The sequence below is a fragment of the Astatotilapia calliptera genome, chromosome 16 (assembly GCF_900246225.1).
Source record: "Astatotilapia calliptera chromosome 16, fAstCal1.2, whole genome shotgun sequence".
Lineage (NCBI taxonomy): Eukaryota > Metazoa > Chordata > Actinopteri > Cichliformes > Cichlidae > Astatotilapia > Astatotilapia calliptera.
In genome coordinates, this window is record NC_039317.1 from 21,711,482 (window position 1) to 21,730,934 (window position 19,453).

A 19,453-nucleotide genomic window follows, 5' to 3' on the forward strand; every position below is an offset into this window, starting at 1 on the left:
TATGTTGTTTTATGACAAATTCTGACCGTACCAACAGAATGTTGCAGCAGAAATCAAAACTCATCGGACCAGGTAACGTTTTTAAAATCTTCTATGCTTTGGTTCTAAAAAGTGGTTGTTTGATTTACCGTTTCCTTCCTATCAGCTTGAAACAATCTGGCCATTCTCCTCGACCTCTGGCATTAACACGGCATTTTCACTCCGAGAACTGCTGCTCACTGGATATTTTCTCTTTTTTTGAAGCATTCCCTGTAAACCCTGGAGATGGTTGCGTGGAAATATTCCAATAGATCAGCAGTTTCTGAAATACTCAGAGCAGCCAACATCAGCCATGTCATTAAATCACCTTTGTTTGAACTTTGTTTGAACAGGCCGTCTTGCCTATGTCTACATATCTACATGTATTTTAACTGTAGGATATATACTCTGTCCATGCTGATAAATCCCACAAATGGTGTCATTGTGTTTAGCTTCAAGGATGATCGTGCGCTGTTACATCCTCAGAAAACCATGAAACCATGAAAATACGTGAATATATCTGCATGCCATAGCATTGGTCATATTGCTGATGTTAGCAGGGTGGTGATGGGAAGGCTACAACCGCACCCTCCTAATCTGTGAGTCAACCAGCAGGACCAGGTCTCAAAGGTCACGACCAATGAGATTGTGAGCAATATTTCACATTATTACTTTATTTAGTATTTCAAAATACCACACCAGTGGATGGATCACAAAGCCTGATTATGTCATGAACTGAAAATGCAAAATATCTTTTTTTTTTCTGAAAAAAAGTAAAGCCATCCTGACTGGTATTTATTGGTATCAATTAAGTAAACATAAAATTTAGTGAAAAACAGTGCAGTGTTCATAGGTACACAATATGTTTAATTTGGCTGTTTCTTCGTCTGTGTTTAGTCTCTAATGCCTGTTTCCCTTCTCATAATGTTCAGCTGTTCTTCTATAAACATTCATCTAGATGCAGCAGTGGTTTAAAAAAAAAATGTTGCCCAGGAGAAAGACTCTCAGATTGCCTGCCTCTCTCTTAATCGCTCACTTGCTCACTCAGCATCCCTTTGGAAATGCACCCCCACCCTCATACACACACAGCTGCTTTAAAAACAGCAGCAGCACTTCTGCACGGTGGGTCAATGCTAGTATCCCTGCACTTCTCTAATTGAGTCCCTGATGAGAGATTTCCTGAGCTTGCTGTCTTTGAACGTCGATAGCCGTCCACTGAAGCATCCCCGCTTGTAGTCACAGTGTCAGTCTACAGCGTGCGACCTGATTAAAAGACATTTCCAAAACTAGGACGCATCATGCCTCTAAATGTCTGGTCTCAAAGTGCAGTATTCCCAGTTTTCCCATTTTTAACAGTGCTGCTTGGTGACGGATGAACTGGGAAAGATGAGAGCCTTCTCAGAAAATTTCAGTGAGCCTTTTTCATGCCATGTCAAGATCTTCTTTTAGTTTTGTTCTTACACAAAGGAGTTAGCCTTTTTAGCCACAATAGATATCCAAGACCTTCCAATTTGAGTAGCATCACCCAAGGTCATGTATATGATGAAGGAACCAATTTGGATCGTATAACAATCTGTATAATATCTTATAAAGTGTTCTTATATAAAATATTCTTACATAAAGACATGCATTTAGTAGGGTTAAGTTAACTGGTAATTCTAAACTGCACATAGGTGTGAACTTGAGTGCGAATGGTGTCCTGTCTCTATGTGTTAGCCCTGTGACAGGCTGGTGATCTGTTCAAGGTGTAGCTATGGTAGCTGGGCTCCAGTCCGATGGATAATGTCAGTAACAAGCTCTTTTTCCATATCAGCTCCAGCCTCTCAGTATGGAGTTGTAACTGATTAATCTTAATGGTGGGAGTCCTTGGTCAAGCGCAGTGCGGTTATACACTCCAGGGTCTGTAAGTGTCTCTCATAACATTTTTTGCCATAGCACATCTACACTTGCATTTACACACTTAAGTTAAATGAAGCATAGAGTTTCAATCATCAGGACCCACTGAGTGACCTCCTCACAGCAACTACAGAGAAGACATGTTCCTGCCCTTCATTCATTATATTATGAATAAAATCAGGGAAGCATGAAAAGGCAGGCAGGTCATCTGTAATAATCTACCCACAGTGTATGACAGGAGAAATGTCCTTCAAGAGATAATGAACGATTTATGTCTCGTAACAATGAGACCTAAACGCAGCAGAAGCTCCGGTGCCAGATTCAAGACTTACAGTTTGAGCCTTCAGTGAGCATTTTAACAAATATTCAATTTTGGTGGGAGTGAAACAAATACTCTTTAATATATCAAGAAATCTCTGTACGTGTCTGTGTGTGTTACACCCATCTTTAGAAGGGGTCTATTGCTGCAGTGTCAGCTGTTAAGGTCATTGTTATCAGAAGTGGTCTCACGTCTTGGTTTGTGGGTTTAATGCATGTTGTAAAGCATTACATGGCTGTCTGAAAAGATAGTCATGCTAAAAAAGTGCATCCAAAGTTGGGTACATCCAAAATCTTAGCATTGAGCTAATAAGTAGCCCAGTGCAGTTTTGTAGAATACAAGTGCGGGACACTATACCACAAGGTCACTGGACAGTAAGCAGTGCAGGTAAGATTTAAGTGTTTTGAATTGAGTTACTACTAAAACAGCAACATAAATATTTGGTTTAAATATCTAAACCATTTATGCACCGAAGGGTTGGATCGGTGTCACGTACCAATTCATTTATCTTTGTGGTCTTCAGCGTCTGATTATTCACTGAGCATTCATCCCTGTATGCTGACTCATCTCCTCCTGTGATGAACGCAACAACAGTCAACAAATTTAATTATGGTGTTGGATGGGTGGACTAGTATGCAGCTGTAAGCACAGACGGAGTGGAGGACTGGAATCAGCACACAGTCTTGAGCTGTACCAGCGTTTAGTGTAATGGAGGAAGAGAGGTGAGGGGCCTATTTTGACTCTCTGTGGGCGGTCAGTGAGGAAGTCTTTGATCCAGGTGCAGATGAAGATGAGGAGGCCAAAGTCTCATAGCAAGCTGATTAGGATATCAGGCGTGGTATTGAATGCAGAGCTAAGGTCTCATAGCTACCTATAGTAGTAGTAAAGTTTGTGAGAGTGCACGCATATGGTTGAATGTGTGCGTGTGTCCCCAGCACATGTGTGCCAAGTTGCAGCGTATGTTTTTTCAAGCTTCTATTAAGTTTTTTATTTACTGAGGATTTAAAAATTTAGGGATGCTAGTTTGGTCACAGCAGCAGCTCAGGTGCCGAGCTGTGCCTCTGTGTGAATTTAAATGTTTGACTCTGGAAGTATTTAGAATTTATTTATTTTAATTCTGTAATTTTTGATCACATGGAGTGGCCAAAAGCATGGTGCCACTTAGACGATGAGGTCTGTGCCTGGAGGATATTTACTTGTTGTGAGTTTAAACTTTAAAGACTGGAGTTTAAATTGCCGTTAAGGAGCGTTAATGTGGACTATTTGTGGAATTGTATTGTTTGGATCAGCCGTTTATTGTCAGCTTTGGTTTGGTCTTTTTGTCTGGAATGTTTTTCTTGGGCTATGAAGACAGGTTGGTGCAAACATTTTCATTAATGGTGTGCTAAGAGTGCAGCACTGGGATCAGCACTTTCCAAAGACCTGAAGGCTCAACCTGATGGCTGGATAGCTGCCTTAGCAAATAATTTGCTGTCCAGTGGGAAACGTTTCCCACATCTTACTGCTGATGGCGTCGAGGTCTAATGCCTGGTAGACCCTGCTACATGAACCCACTTGAGGGGTGAGGGGGATGGGGATGGAGACGCAACTCACCAAACCAGCACAAAGAGTGCTGCTACTGCTAGGCAACCCCATTACCATCCCCAGTTTATTGCATTTCTGTAACCATCCAGCTGAGGTCACAGCTGTTTAAGGGACTTGTTATTATATAAAAGACAGCTGAAATCAGTGAGTCTGTTGCTTCTGTGTTTTAGACACACACTATTAGACACACAAATGCACTTTGCTCACTGTAAAAGGTTTGCTGTCTGTACCTAAAATCTGTATGACTCCTACAATGAGCAACTATTGTTCCCTGTATGTGCTGAAGAGAGAAAGAGAGGATTTTTGCATTCAGGAGACATTTGAGAGGTAACTTTGTGGCTGTGTTGTGTCAAACAGCATATTGCAGCCAAAAAGTGTTTGCATACACTGTCTTGCTACAAAAAGTTAATGAACAGTAAGTTCATTGTGTATTGTGCTGCGTTTAAACTGAGCACAAAGTGAAACCGAAAGAAAAGATAATGGAATTTCCCCAGAATCTTGCCAGCTCTTTTGTCTTCTCAGAAGACCTCAGCGTTTCTTCATCTACACTGAAAGTTTTCATCTCTTAAAGAGTCCCAAAACTGGTACGGGAAAGGTGCCAGGTTGGATTTAAAGATCTGTGTTCTGTGTTTACTCTGTTGCCCTAAAGAGCTCTAAAGAGACTTTAGTCAGGTTTTAAGTCGTCCACTCCGAATCATAACTCAAGACACTCACATAACTCAACAGCCACCTGTGGCCTAAGTAACACAGATAATCTAAAACAGAGAGAAAGCTCACAGAGAAACTGTGCTGTGATAGGCAGTACCTTCACTTCCATAGTTCACACGGACTTCCCCTTCATGCTCTGTAACATTTTTTCTTTACCTTCACTTTCACAGAGAAGCTGCTTTTCGTTTTAATCGTTTAATTTTCACGAACAGCAAAGATTTACTGCGATGGAAACCTAAAGACTTCATCTTATACCGCTGAGGGTAAGACTCTTGAATCAGTTCTGCATGATGTTTGTTTATAGGATCTGATACAGAAGGTGTTCGCAGCATCGATGCAGTTATTAAATTGTTGCTAATGCAGCTGCAGACATTAGTGAAGAAAAGAGTTTTTTAGAGAAGTAAATGAAGCAGTGGTTTGTAACAAGAAACAATACTTACTTGTATCTAAATCCAGCCAGTTACTCAAAAACTTTGAAGTTACAATTGTTACAGTTGACTAAAGGAAAGTTAGACAAAGGCTGAAGCAGCTTCAAAGCAGGCAAGGCCCAAAGCTGCCCTCACGTTTGATCATTTGTCTCCACAAACTCGATATTATTTAACAATCCAGAAAAAATCAGAATAATATATGACAGTTTTTACTGTTTTAATGATCTTTATTGATAATTCAGTGAAATAATTGTCACACATTTTTCATTGGAGTGGTACTGTGTGAAATTCTTTGGTGATTAGGACTTAGGCTGATATGTAGGCACGGCAGCCATCTATAATTTCTATATGAACTCTGCATAATATACAAAACAAACACTAGGGCCATGTTCCAGAGGGCACGTTTAACAAACTCTAACTTTAAATTCTGAACTGATTATAAATTAACTACATTTTGACTTCCTCAAGAAAAAGTTCCTTTTAAATGTTGTTATATCTTTACAATAGCATGGAGCTTGTGAGGGAAATACATATTTTCAAGCCTTGATCTACATTTAAAAAATGTTAACATTTTATTTTATTTCCTCGTGTGCTCTAACGTTTGTGCCACATCTGCCCTAAATTAACACTAATGATAATTATTTTAATTTTCTCTCATGGTTACTACATCAGTATGTACAACCTCTTTAAGCAAAAGTCACATTTTAATGCTGAAATCCACATATTGTTGTTTTCCATGAATTTTAAAGTATACTGTTTTACGTTAGAATCCAAATTATAGTTGTTTACTTACAGAATAGCTGGTTTTAGTGGTTGGATAATATTTATGAATAATATCAGTGAAGTAAAGCGTGTCAGCTCAAATGTGGGTGTAAAATCGTGAATTTAGTTTGTTATTTGTTTGATAATAAAGAATATAAGTTTTAGTTTTAGTTTTTTTTGACAGATCTCTAAAATATCTCTGTTCTAATATATTTGTTAAGCACTGTAAGCAAACCACCAGGTTATTCCTTTAAATACTTTTTTCTTTCATTATAAAAAAAACAATTTAAAAAAACAATCAAACAAAAAACAAAAAGCAATTAAATTTTTTACCCTGAATCATAAACATTTAACTTTTTATCCACATGAACCAGGTTTCCTGCTGCTCACTTACATTTTTTTTTCAGATGTTCTCCTGCTGTTTTAGATCATACAGCTCATCTCCTTACAAATCTCAGTGAGACGGTCTTCAGTTCAGGAAAGTCTTCATTCTGCCATATAAAATGACTTCAGGAGGAAATTCTTTGACAGCTGCAGTGTTGCTGGTAAAATATTTATCATACAAACTTACAAGAAGCTTTTTAAAGAAAAATTAAAACTATTGTTTTTCCTTCTGTGTAACTATTTTGTAACCCCGTCAACATTTTCTGACTCACATCTGCATCACTGTGTGAATTACATGCTAGAATTTCCTCCTGTACTGTCTATTTTTCATTTAAATTGATGCTGTCATCACTATCTTCCTTCTTCACTCATCAGCTCTCATTTTCAGGTTGTTGCACATTTCATTTCATATCTTTCTTCTTTTCCACCTCCTGCTGCTCTCTGTTAGTCGAGCCATTCTCAGTTTGAAGCCTAGTTCTACTTTTAAATGTATTCTTTGTTCTTCTTCTTTGTTTTCAGATAATCATGATGAAAGTCTTCAGTGTCCTCACTCAATCATGTCGTTCAACAATGTATCAAGCACAAGGCCTGTGCTGTTCAAAGTGTCCTGCAGGTAAGAGCCAGCTGAATGTTAGAGGCTGATTTCCCTCCTGCTCTTTACTGTCTCTCTATATGTGAAAGTTCAACTTCATACCTTTATAACTCTAAATGTTTCACAGTTTAGATGAGTAACAGTGACATGTATTGAAAATAGTCTGCTTTTTTCTATTATAACAGGAAATCGAGTCAAGACAGATTGCACAGAGACTGCACACACTTCCTGTGTGGCCTGCGAGGATGGAACCCACATGGATAAGCCCAGCGGACTCAAACAATGCACTCACTGCACAATCTGTGACCTAAGTAGGTTTTTATTCATATTTCTTATTTATGAAACTAGTGAAGCTGTTACTGCCGTATAAGAATTAAAAGTGTTAGATAGACAGACAGACAGAACATTTTATTTTATTTCCTCGTGCTCTTTAGGTTCCTCCGGGAAATTCAGTAAAGATTGTTATAAGGGTCCTATTGCTTTGATTTGACATTCTTACCCTCTACGATATGATGTTGCCTACAGATAATATACCGTACTTTAGATTTACATCAAAGTAAAAGGAAGCATCAATTTCATTGATGTTTTCTATAAATATTTTTTTCTGAATTAAAATGTTCAATTGTTCAATCTGACAATTATTACAAACTTTTAATATATCAGTAATTTTAAAATAATTGATTAAATGTTGATCACTGTTATAGTGTCTAATTTTAAGCAGGAAAAACACCATAAGTCACTTTTGATGAATGACATCATAATATCACCACAGCAGTGACCTCTCTGCCTCGTTCTTTCCCAATCCCTAGCATCCTGTCTAACATGCGTCCTCTCTACGTGCTCACAGATTTAAATGTGAAGAAAAAGAGGGCATGCACAACAACATCAGATACAATTTGTGAACCACGGGATGGATTCTACTGTGTTGACTATGACGGTGTTCACTGTGTGGAAGCACAAGAACACAAACCCTGTAACCCAGGAGAATACATCAGCCAAGCAGGTTGTATTCTTGTGCTTACGTGTAAATAAACTGGATGGAATAATATTTCTGTTGCATACTTGCAGTGGTTTCTCAATATGGTGTTATTACTTTGTAGTAAAGCTGCTCTCCATCACTCCACCACATGAATGAACTCAGAAAGATCAAATTTAGAAACTGAAACAAGGAAATGTTTTTAGATGTATTTTAAACTGGTTGTCATTAGACACATATAATTACTCTGATGTCACAGTCACTCACTGATCCTTCATGATGTACATGCTGAAAATGGTGCATATTCGTGTTGATGCAGGAACAGCCTTCAGAGACACTGAGTGCTCTGTGTGCAGCTATGGGACATTTTCAGATGGAACTTTAAAGTTTTGCCGGCCACACAGACCGTAAGTGAAGCTTCACAGCAGATACAGACACGTCTGATTTCCTCCAGCACCAGTGATTGTGGCACATCTGTACATTTTCCTGTAAAGTGTCTCTCTGTCCTTCCAGATGTGAGTCACTAAACCTTAAGCTGATAAGACCAGGAAATGCTACAACTGATGCTCAGTGTGAAGAACAAGATGAGAATGTGGTTCTTTCTTGGATCATCACTGGTTGCCTGTTACTGATTTTATTAATTGTGATACTTATAGCTTTGTGTCTCTGTAGAAAGGAGATTGGATGTCTAAAACGAGGTGAGAGTAACAGAACAATGAAAATCTTATCATGATCTATATAGAAAATAATATTTTTACACTAATTTTTAAATTGTTTTTCTTTTTGCAAAGGCGAAAAAATAATTGTACACCTAATCAACTTGAGGAAGGTATGTTTGAATATCACAGGAGTGTGGACTGTAACGGATGGCAACACCTGATTTATCAAAGTAATTATGTCTTCGTTTTTTTGTTTTTTACTAAGAATGAAGAAAAAGAAACAGAAATAGAACTGAAAATACTGAATGAGAAACCAGGTAAGATGGCCATGAGTTATCCACTCAAACCTGCACTGCCTGATGTCTCTGCAAACGTACAAGAGGTTTGCTATTTAACTGAATATCTTTCTCTCCTCAGTGTGAAACTATATGAAGATTAACAGAAGAGACCCCACCTGCTTGATCCACCTAGTCGCAGTTTTTTCCTCCAGTAGTCAACCACCAGCTCTTTTTGTCTTGCTGACATTAAGGAGGTGATTTTTACCCGACCACTCCACAAAGTTCCCCGACAGTTCCCTAGACTCCGACTCCTGCTCACCCTTAACCCGCCCATTCACTATAGTGACATCAGAGAACTTCTGCAGGTGGCATGATTCACTGTTGCACTGAAAATCTGAGGTGTACAAAGTGAACATGAATGGAGACTGGACCGTCCCTGTGGTGCCCAAGTATTACTAACCACCACATCACACATTGTGCCTAACATCAATAGAAACTGAGGCCTCTCTGATAATGGATGGCGCAATGTAGAGGAATAAAAGTACTGTATAAAGCAGCAGTAAATGGAAAAGGCTGCATTTATACATGTCAGCTAGGAAAGCTTCTAGTCCTCTTCAGTCTGTTCAGTGGTGTGAAAGCAGAAAGTAAAAACATACTCAAGTATCATACCAAAAACATACCAAAGAAAGGCAAATAAATGATATTTTATTAGGTCAAAGTATATTTCAGTGTGGATGATAGAAAATGGATAGGTTTTTTCCAGATAACAGCTAAAATCAGATGAAGGTGATATAGTGCATTAGTAACAGGAGCTTCATCCCATACATTTGAATTCATGTGCACTGTTTCGGTGTGATGCTGCTGTGACTGAGCTTTTTGAGTGACAGCAAAAGATCATACCACAATCTAAAGAAGCTGAAGAAAAGACTTTTTTAATATTTTATTTATGTAATTCTGCGCAATAAAAGTTCATTTTTATATTATACAGTTTATTTCCTCTTATTTTGGAGCACAAAGCTGATTCATGTCATTCACAATACAGCTAAAGTCACATCAGTTTAAGGAACTTGTTATTACATTAAAAAAGCAACTGACATCAGTGTGTGTAATGTTTCTGTACGTCATGGAGTTACATTTAGGCACACAAGCTTTCCATTATGGGCTGATCACTGTTCAGAAATGAATAGTAAGGTTTATTAGTAGTAAGGTAATAGTAAGGTGTATTCTGCCATTAGAGATGTTTACACTGAGCAAAACAAAGTGAAACTGAAAGACAAGAGTTCAGAATTACGCAACCCGACAGACTTCTGTTTTTCTTCATCTATACTAAATGTTTTCATTTCTAAGAGTACCAATATATATGAGAAAAGCATCTGTTTGCTCTGTGAAGAGATTTTAAAGAGTTAAAGCTCATTTAAAGTTCATTAAGACTCTCAGAATTAGTCTGCTCCAGCTCATCATAGTGTATGACAGCCACTTTTACCTCACAGAGGTCATATAAAAATGAAAGTACAGTAGGAAAATATGGAGGTCTACGAGTCCCATAATGAATTAAATAAACATATCCTTAAACATTCAATCAAATGTGGCGTTAATCAATTACAATTGGACCCAAAATTTTCAATTGCCCATAGATGTGAATGTGAGTGTGAATAATTGTTTGGGTCATGAAACAAGCAGCTTGCCCAAGGTGTACCTTGCCTCTGGCACTATTACCCACCGACCGCTCCCAACTCGACACTCCTCCATAAGAAACCGGCCATATAATGTCATGACGGACTGCGCGTTTGTTCTCTTCTGCATGTTCTGCGCACTTTCGCTTTCTCCCTGAAGCTTAGCCGTTGTTTTTGAAAGCTTAATTTTCAAGAAACGGCAGATGTTTACTTTCCAGTGCGTCTTGAACTATTCAGCCTACGGTGCGCTGTGACGGAGACTCTCCGAACTTCGTCTTATACCGCTGACGGTAAGTTCCTTAGATCACTTCTACAGAATGTTTGGTTACAGGCTGTTAAACGAAGCAGCTATTCGGCTGTTTGTAATGCGGCTGCGGACCATAGTGGAGAAAGCAGGTCCGTAGAAAGTGAACGGTGAATAAAACAGTAACCAAAGTCCTGTTCAAGCAATGCTTTGTAACAAGAAACAATACAGACTTTTATCTAAACCAAACTGATCTCTGCAAAAACTTTGTCGGATATAATTATTAGATTTAATAGTTTGGTATTGATGACCAAGGGGAAGTTAATTGCACTGTGTCTTCGTGGATCTAGAGAAAGTATATGATGGGTGCCAAGAGAAGAGAAGTATGTGTACTGAGAGTAGGGAGAAAGTGGAAGCGAGCCTGGAGAGGTGGGGGTATTCTCTGGAGACAGAATATGTGCGAGAATGACAGGTGAGGAAGGTGGGAAAGTGAGCATAGAGATAGTGAAGGTAGATGAGTTTAATTACCTGGAGTCAAATATCCATAGCAATGTACAGTGCACAAGAAAAGTGATGAAGTCGGTGCAGGCAGGTTGGAGATGAGTGTTAGGGGGATTTGTGACAGAAAGATAATAGCAAATGATTCAGATTCACCTAACTTCATTCGTCCCATGGAAGCTGTTGAGAGTGAGAGTGATAAGAAGGTATACAAAATGGTAGTGAGACCCGCTATAATGTATGGTTTGGAGATGGTGGTACTGACAAAATGACAGGAGACTGAGCTGGAGAGTTGAAGATGTTAATATTGTTATTAGGAGGGAGGAAAGAGTACATCAGAGGGTCCGCTTTGAAAGACAAAGTTAGAGAGGCAGAGCTGAGGATATTTGCAAAGGAGAGAAACTAGATGTACTGAACAAAGGATGTCGAATATAAAGCTGCCAGGGAGGAGGAGAAGAGGCAGACCTCAGAGAAGATTCATGGATGTAGCAGGAGGACATGCGGAGGGTTGGTGTGTCAGAGGAGGAGGCAAGGGACTGGAAAGGGAGCAGCTGAAAGAGGGCGGCGACTTTAATATGCTAGCTGTAATAAAGTCAAGATCATTCCTTTGAACAATTTTCCATAAAACTGTAGTTCTTCAGTGGTCTCTGCATATTATATGAGTCAAACAACAGGGCCCTGTTCTGAAATGATGAAATCTGAGATGACTAACTCTGAGTTTTGACTTCCTTAAGAGTTGATTAAAATTAGTTCAATTAAGTGAGCTGATTCAAGCACATCTGTATGTAATGAGTGAAAGCTTTCCGTCATCAGGCAAATAAAGAGCTGAGCCCTCACTTTAATCTCATGGACCAAGAAAGTTGAATGCTTATGGTAAATGCTTTCATGCAGAGGAACTTGCTGACAACCTGACAGCTGCCTATCAGTGTTGGAAAGATGTATCCTATAGATTTTGTAGTGAATCCACAATATACGGTCGTCACTGTCTCTGTTCTTACAGGCTGTACACCTTAAACAAGCTGCAGGTGCAACAGCAAGTGAAGACTTTGTCAAAGAACATCTGCAGGTAGGTTCCTGCCGTAAACCCGCTTCCTGTAATACGGACCAGGGAACCAGAAACAACAATTTTATTTTATGTCCTCTTGTTCTTTATGCTACAACTTTACTTTATGCTCACTCACCCCAATATGTTGTTCCTTTAAATATTTTTTTTCTTTAACCTCCTAGGACCTGGCATTCACATATGTGGACATCACATTTTGGGTTGTCTAGACCACAATACTAAATGTTGCTCTACAAGGGCCTGATATCCACTGATATCCACTGATATCCACTGACATTTGTTTTTAAAATTAAAAACAAATGTCCTCATATGTGCATATGAGGCCCTTGTAGGGCAAAACCAGGTAAAAAGATAATTCTTTGTTTTTACATCCATCGGGTCCCATTCAGCCCAAATAGCAAAGAGAAATTAAAAATGCATGCCATGAAAGAGATCAGGTCTTAGGAGGTTAATTATGATAAACAAACAACAAGATACTACTTTTTAACCTGTACCGTAAGGTTTTAATATCCGCATGAACCAGGTTTCCTGCTGCTCACTTACATATTTTTTTTCAGATGTTCTCCTGCTGTTTTAGATCATACAGCTCATCTCCTTGCAAATCTCAGTGAGACGGTCTTCAGTTCAGGAAAGTCTTCATTCTGCTGTATAAAATGACTTCAGGAGGAAATTCTTTGACAGCTGCAGTGTTGCTGGTAAAATATTTTTCATACAAACTTACAAAAAGCTTCTTTTTTTTTAATGTAACTAATTCATACTTAATATTTTTCCTTGTCTGCAACTATTTAACCCACTCAGTATTTTCTGAATCACTTCTGCATGTGTTTAATTCACCTTGTGAATTACATGATGTAATTTCCCATACTGTCTACTTTTCCTTTAAATTGATATCATAATCCTCACTATCTTCCTTCTTCACTCATCGGCTCTCATTTTCAGGTTGTTGTGCATTTCATTTCATATCTTTCTTCTTTTCCACCTCCTGCTCCTCTCTGTTAGTTCTCAGTTTGAAGCGTGCTTCTACTTTTAAATGTATTCCTTTTTCTTTGTTTTCAGTTAATCATGATGAAAGTCTTCAGTGTCCTCACTCTCTCGTGTTCTTCAACAATGTATCAAGCACAAGACCTATGCTGTCAAAAGTGTCCTGCAGGTAAGATCCAGCTGAATGTTAGAGGCTGATTTTACTTTGGTTATTAAACATGGAGTCCTGCTCTTTACTGTCTCTCTGTATGTAAAAGTTCAACTTCATACCTTTATAACTCTAAAGATTTCACAGTTTATATGAGTAAAAACAATATGCATTGAAAATAGTCTGCCGTTCTTTTATTATAACAGGAAATCGAGTCAAGACAGATTGCACAGAGACTGCACACACTTCCTGTGTGGCCTGCGAGGGTGGAACCCACATGGATAAGCCCAGTGGACTCAAACAATGCACTCACTGCACAATCTGTGACCTAAGTAGGTTTTTATTTATGAAACTAGGGAAGTTGTTACTGCATGTTCTGCTGTTAATGTGATGTAAGAATTAATACAGTTAAAGATGGTTTGACATTGATTTACAACATGTATGACTGCATGTAAATGAATGTGACAAACTGGCGACATGTTTAACACACTAACTGATTAAGTAATTATGCCTCAAGATATTCCACATGAACTCATGATCAGCTCTCACGCTCTGCGATATGATGTTGCCTCCACTTAACCTTTAGATTTCCACCTAAATAAAATGAAGCATCATTTCATTAACGTTTTCTATAAATGTATTATTTTAATTAATATGTCAAATCATTCAATCTGTCAATTATTACAAAATTTTAGTAAATCAATCAAAATAATCTTAAGTAACTTTTGATGAATGACATCATAATGTCACTACAGCAGTGACCCCTCTGGCTCATTCTTCACCAATCCCTAGCATCCTCTTCTCTCACACCATCTCTCCATCTCTTTCTTCACCACATCCATGAATCTTGTCTATGCTCTTCTTTTCCTCCTCCTACCTGAAACCTCCATCTTCAACATCCTATGTCCAGTGTATATTCCCTATCCCTCCCTGCACGTGTAGAAACCATCGCGGCCTTGTCTCTCTAAGATGTGTCCTCTCTACATGCTCACAGGTTTTGGTCTGAAGGAGAACAGGACATGCACATCAACATTAGATACAGTTTGTAAACCAGAGGATGGATTCTACTGTGTTGACGTCGCAGCTGGTAGCTGCATGGCAGCACACAAACACAGGCAATGTCAACCAGGAGAATACATCAGCCAAACAGGTTGGTTTCTTATGCTTGTAGTGTAAATAACCTGGATGAAATAATCTGTTTGTTACTTGCAGTGGTTTCTGAATGAGGTGTTATTAACTTTATAGTAAAGTTTAGAAGGATCATATTTGTATTTTTAAATTTTTTTAAATCAGAATCAAAGGTGGAGTCACCTGGCACGTGTAATTACTCCGATGTCACAGTCACTCACTGATCCTACATGATGTACATGCTGAAAATGGTGTAAACATCATGTTTGTGCAGGAACAGCCTTCAGAGACACTGAGTGCTCTGACTGCAGCAATGGGACATTTTCAGATGGGACTTTAAAGTTTTGCCGGCCACACAGACCGTAAGTGAAGCTTTACAGCACATACAGACACGTCTGATTTGTTCCAGCAGCAGTGATTGTGGCACATCTGTACATTTTCCTGTAAAGTGTCTCTCTGTCCTTCCAGATGTGAATCCCTAAACCTTAAGCTGATAAGACCAGGAAATGCTACAACTGATGCTCAGTGTGAAGAACAAGATCAGGATAATGTGGTCCCAATCATCATTGGCTGCTTGTTGACGATTTTAGTTATTGGCATAGTTATAGTTATAGTTATTTATGTCAAAAGAAAGACTCTGTGTCCAAAAAGAGGTGAGAATAACAGAGAACAATGAGAATGGTATACTCACTGATAATATATATAATATATATTATCAGTGAGATAATATATATAATATATATATTATATATATAATATATATATATATATTATATATATATTATATAATATATATATTATATAATAATATATAATATAATATTTTACACTAATTTCTTTCCACCTGCAGACGTGCTGTAACTCCAGTTGGATGCTGAGACATCGTGTTTGCAGTGAACAGAAAACTACAAACTTCCCTGATTCACTGCTGTCCGAATTATTACCTGGAAACTGGACGTTATCTGAAGACAAAAGAATAGAAGATTCATAATCTTTACTGCATCATGATGAACAAATGGATGCTATCACAGGAAGAGTTTAGAGTATCTTCTAAACCTTTCCAGTGTTTTTCTAAAGAATTTCTTTTTTTTTAAAAAGAATTTTATTTTAAAAGTTTTGAACTTTAAAAAGTATAATGATGATGCTAACTTATAATTCAATTGAAATTGTATGTCACAATAATTTATGTAGTATATTATTAATATATACTATAATAATATGGTATAGTAAAGTATATAAGGTCTCAAAGTCCCGGCGGGTCTTTCTGCATCAGAAAATTTTTATTTTATTTTTTGGATTTTTTTATGTGGTTTTTAATGGACTGTTGGATAAGTACACATGTTTTTTTTTATGGAGATTTTCATCCCAGATGTGTAACCTCAGTTTCAACAAAGTCAGGACACTGTGTAAAATGTGCATTTGACAATAAAGAATGCAGTGATTTTCACATCTTATAAACCCAAATTGTATTCACAGTAAAATGCAGAACATATATCAAGTACTTAAACTAAGGTGTTTATCATTTAATGAAAAATACTAGCTCATTTTGAATTTTATACCAGCACATCTCCAAAAAGTTGGGAAGGGGGGAAACAAAAGGCTGACAAGCTGAGTAGCTAGAATCCGATATCAGACAAGAATGGGACAATATTCCTCTCCCAAAGGTCCAACAGCTGGTCTCCTCAGTTCCCAAATCTTTATGGACTGTTGTTTAAAGAAGATCAGCTGAGAGTTCTTGATTATATTAGAAGATCTCTGCTCATACTGAGAAACTGAGACTGCAGGCTCATGTGTTGAGACTTGTCAATCACGGGGTAGCCACTCCTCTTAAGAATACCATGTTTGTCTCTACAGTATCCAACATGGTTGACCACAAATATGAAATATTTATTTAATGCAATGAAACCATGATCCAATTTTAAAACTGATTACTGAGGTTATAGTATAACTGAGCAGTAAGGTCATTTTCCCAAAGGTTTCTGTACAATTTGATTTCATTGTGCAACCAAAGTATCCCCCTGCTGGCCATTGTAAGGAATGCATATTTAAGACACTGCATTAGGCTTGACTTTTAAGAGACACTGAGCCCACTCAGTCGTTTTTATCCACTTAAATGGTGTGCATGACTGATTTTACCTCTGGTGGGCCACGTTTTCATGGTATAAAGTTACGGTCCAAATAGTCCTGCAGACTCCAGTGTTTGTTTTGTCATCTCACAGATTATGTGACCTTATACAGCAAATAGTCAAAGGAGCTTGCAAAGAAAAGCGTCTGGACTTCTTTAAGTTGCTTGAAGACGTTTCACCTCTCATCCGAGAAGCTTCTTCAGTTCTGCAAATAGGAAAACTTTGTCTTTATCCACTGACTGTGACATATACTTTTGCTGATGCTAGCACACCTGCAAATTATTATTAAAACTGGAAAATAATAATGAAAATATCTGCTCGTCTGCCACTTTATTGGCCTGATCATTTCAGTCACATGACAGCGACTCAGTTCATTTAGACATGGTGAAGACGACCTGCTGAAGTTCAAACTGAGCATCATTTAAATACCACAGTCTACCCGAGTATTGTTGCTTACCATCCTTATCTTACACCATCGTACTTGCTGTTGTTGTCCATGTCACAAAGCTCAGATCATCTCAAAATGTCATCTTGAACATGGAAAACAAGTTCAGTGTAACTCAAATGGCATGTGGAGTCACCAGAGTTCAGTCAAATTGAGCATCTTTGGTATGTGGTTGAACAGGACATTCACATCACGCATGTGCAGCTGTGTGATGTAAAATGCCCTTTGTTGTAATGCCACAAAGGATTAAAGCAATTCTGAAGGCAAAAGAGGGTCAAACCGGTACTAGGTACTGTGTACTTAATAAAATGTCCCGTGAGAGCTTAAATTTAACGAAAAAATTAAACTGCTTTGTTTTGACCACTGGTGGCGCTGTGGAGCAAAGGTTTGATGAGCGGGTCCACGTTCATGTGAAGGGCATGTCACTGTGGCCTTTTTTTTTTCTTTTTTTTTTCTTTTTCTTTTTTTTTTCCAATACTTTAATTACATTTATGCACATATTACAATCTCTCGTTGGGAGACAACATTAGTGCAACAACATCTTGAATAGGTTGAATAAGAAACCAAACGAAATAGGAAAAAAACAAAAAAAACAAAAAACAAAAAGCACATATATACATATACATAAATATATGAAGGCCATTTTTATGACATAAAACAGTTTCCTTTCTGCGATCACTTTAACATACATGTGGCTTACTTAGTACACCAAAAACACAATCATTAAAAGGATAGAGATTGAGTCCCATTGTCGCATATCAAAGCAGCCTCTTTACATGAATCCCTCAGTAATTCTAAAGATGACAAAAAAGATTTTAATTCAATTTTCAATACAGTTATGGAAGGTCTTTTACTTTGCCATTTGCATTTGTGTATGTGGTATTTGCCCATAATTATCACCACCTTGTGTAGCATGGACAGTTCCTTAGATGGATCACCATTATTATATAAAACTTGTGTTCGAGTCAGTGGGGTCATCCCATCTATTCTTATACTCAACCAGTCTACTAGATCTTGCCAAAAGTCAGTTGTTACTGAGCAGGAAAAAAACAAATGATCAATACTTTCCACATTTTGTGAACAAAATCCACATGGCTCTACCTCAAACCCAAACCTTTATCCATTAATTATTTTAAATTGCATTTCTTTGACTTTGGGGGGGATGGGCCATTTTAAAAAGTGCGTATATTTGTTCGTTATTTTAACATTACTCCCTTTTAGTTTTGTGTTACTGTTAAAGTCGTGAAATAATTTGTTTTTAAATATCTTGTTCATGGTTTTATTATTACAGTTTTTATCCGTCAAAGGAATCTGGTTTAGATGTAAAGAAGGTAGACTAATTTGTGCCTTAGAGTAATACAAATAACCTTGAATCAAACTCAACAGAGGTAAAGGGATTGCCTTACAAACCTTGTCATATTCTCTAAGGGAACACTGAATGTTAAACTTAGCATTAAAAACACCCACTGAGAGAAACTGACCCCTTTCATCAAGTAAGTCTGTTATAAAGATTATGGTTTTTTTTCAAACCACTCTTTATTTGGGATATGAAACCACATGGAGTCAGGCTTTAATATAAAGACTTTTAACCAATTTATTTTAAATACTCCAACCATTGATTGAAAATCAATTGACTTTATACCACCTTTAGCGTAATCTTTGACAAGTTGTGATTTTTTAATGTAATGTGTTTTATTGCGCCAAATGAATTGATAGATTATAGAGTTAATCTTTTTAATACTTTTCGGGGTAATGTATAGTGAGTATGCTGGATAAACCATCTTTGAGACGCCCTCTGATTTGGATAATAGATTGCGTCCAAAAATTGTAATATCTCTCGTCAACCAATGATTTAGTGTTTTGGACATGCCATCAATTTTGTCTTTTAGGTTTTTTGATTCTCTAGTGTTGATGTCTTTGTTTAAATAGATGCCTAGATACTTAACTTCATTTTTCACTGGAATCGTCCTCATGCTATTTTCCAAACAATCATAAAGTGGCAAAAGTTCACACTTCTTTAGGTTCAGACACAAGCCTGAAGCTTTAGAAAAAATTGAAATGACATTCAATGCTTTCTCGAGTATTGATTTATCCTTTAAAAATATTACTGTGTCATCTGCAAACTGACTTATTTTCAGTTCAATATCAAAAATGTTTATTCCTTCGATGTCTGAATGGTTCACAATGAGGTAAGCCATTAATTGAGTGGGGCACACTGTGGCCAAGTTGACAGGGTGTTCTAGGAATCCATCCTACCCTACCCGTTGTTTCTGCGCATGCGCACAACACGAAATCCAGTGGCGAACCGTCCTACCTTTGTGAATATGAGCTAGAAACATACTCTGATGGGTAAAGTGCCAAACCATGCTACCTTTGTGAATGTGACCGACAAGCATAGTTTAACGGGTAAAATGAAGTGGCAAACCGTCCTGGCTTTATGAATATGAGCTACAAGCATAGTCTGATGGGAAAAGTTAAGTGGCAAACCGTAATACCTACTTAAATTTGTGTTGGAATTACTCTGTGACAACAGAAATGTAAGC

The 19,453-nt window shown here is 37.7% G+C and overlaps 1 protein-coding gene across 4 annotated transcripts; it reads left to right on the forward strand.

Moving 5' to 3' along the window:
* Window positions 1–193: 193 nt before the first annotated feature.
* LOC113008439 (tumor necrosis factor receptor superfamily member 5-like) lies at window positions 194–17,322 on the forward strand. 4 transcript variants are annotated; one of them, XM_026145846.1, is made up of 12 exons: window positions 194–4,788; window positions 6,123–6,260; window positions 6,619–6,712; window positions 6,877–7,002; window positions 7,539–7,694; window positions 7,987–8,074; window positions 8,181–8,365; window positions 8,459–8,496; window positions 8,592–8,643; window positions 8,744–10,567; window positions 12,020–12,085; window positions 12,640–12,739. In XM_026145846.1, exons 2-10 carry the CDS (start codon window positions 6,219–6,221, stop codon window positions 8,746–8,748), a joined length of 786 nt encoding a protein of 261 aa, XP_026001631.1. In that variant the 5' UTR covers window positions 194–4,788; window positions 6,123–6,218; the 3' UTR covers window positions 8,749–10,567; window positions 12,020–12,085; window positions 12,640–12,739. The 4 variants fall into 4 exon arrangements, with proteins under 4 accessions (XP_026001631.1, XP_026001633.1, XP_026001635.1 ...); XM_026145848.1 differs by lacking the exon at window positions 194–4,788 and having other exon boundaries at window positions 6,065–6,260; XM_026145850.1 differs by lacking the exons at window positions 194–4,788; window positions 6,123–6,260; window positions 6,619–6,712; ... (4 more) ...; window positions 8,459–8,496; window positions 8,592–8,643 and adding exons at window positions 13,139–13,232; window positions 13,418–13,543; window positions 14,206–14,361; ... (1 more) ...; window positions 14,808–14,992; window positions 15,190–17,322 and having other exon boundaries at window positions 8,745–10,567; window positions 12,640–12,777.
* The last annotated feature ends 2,131 nt before the right edge of the window (window positions 17,323–19,453 follow it).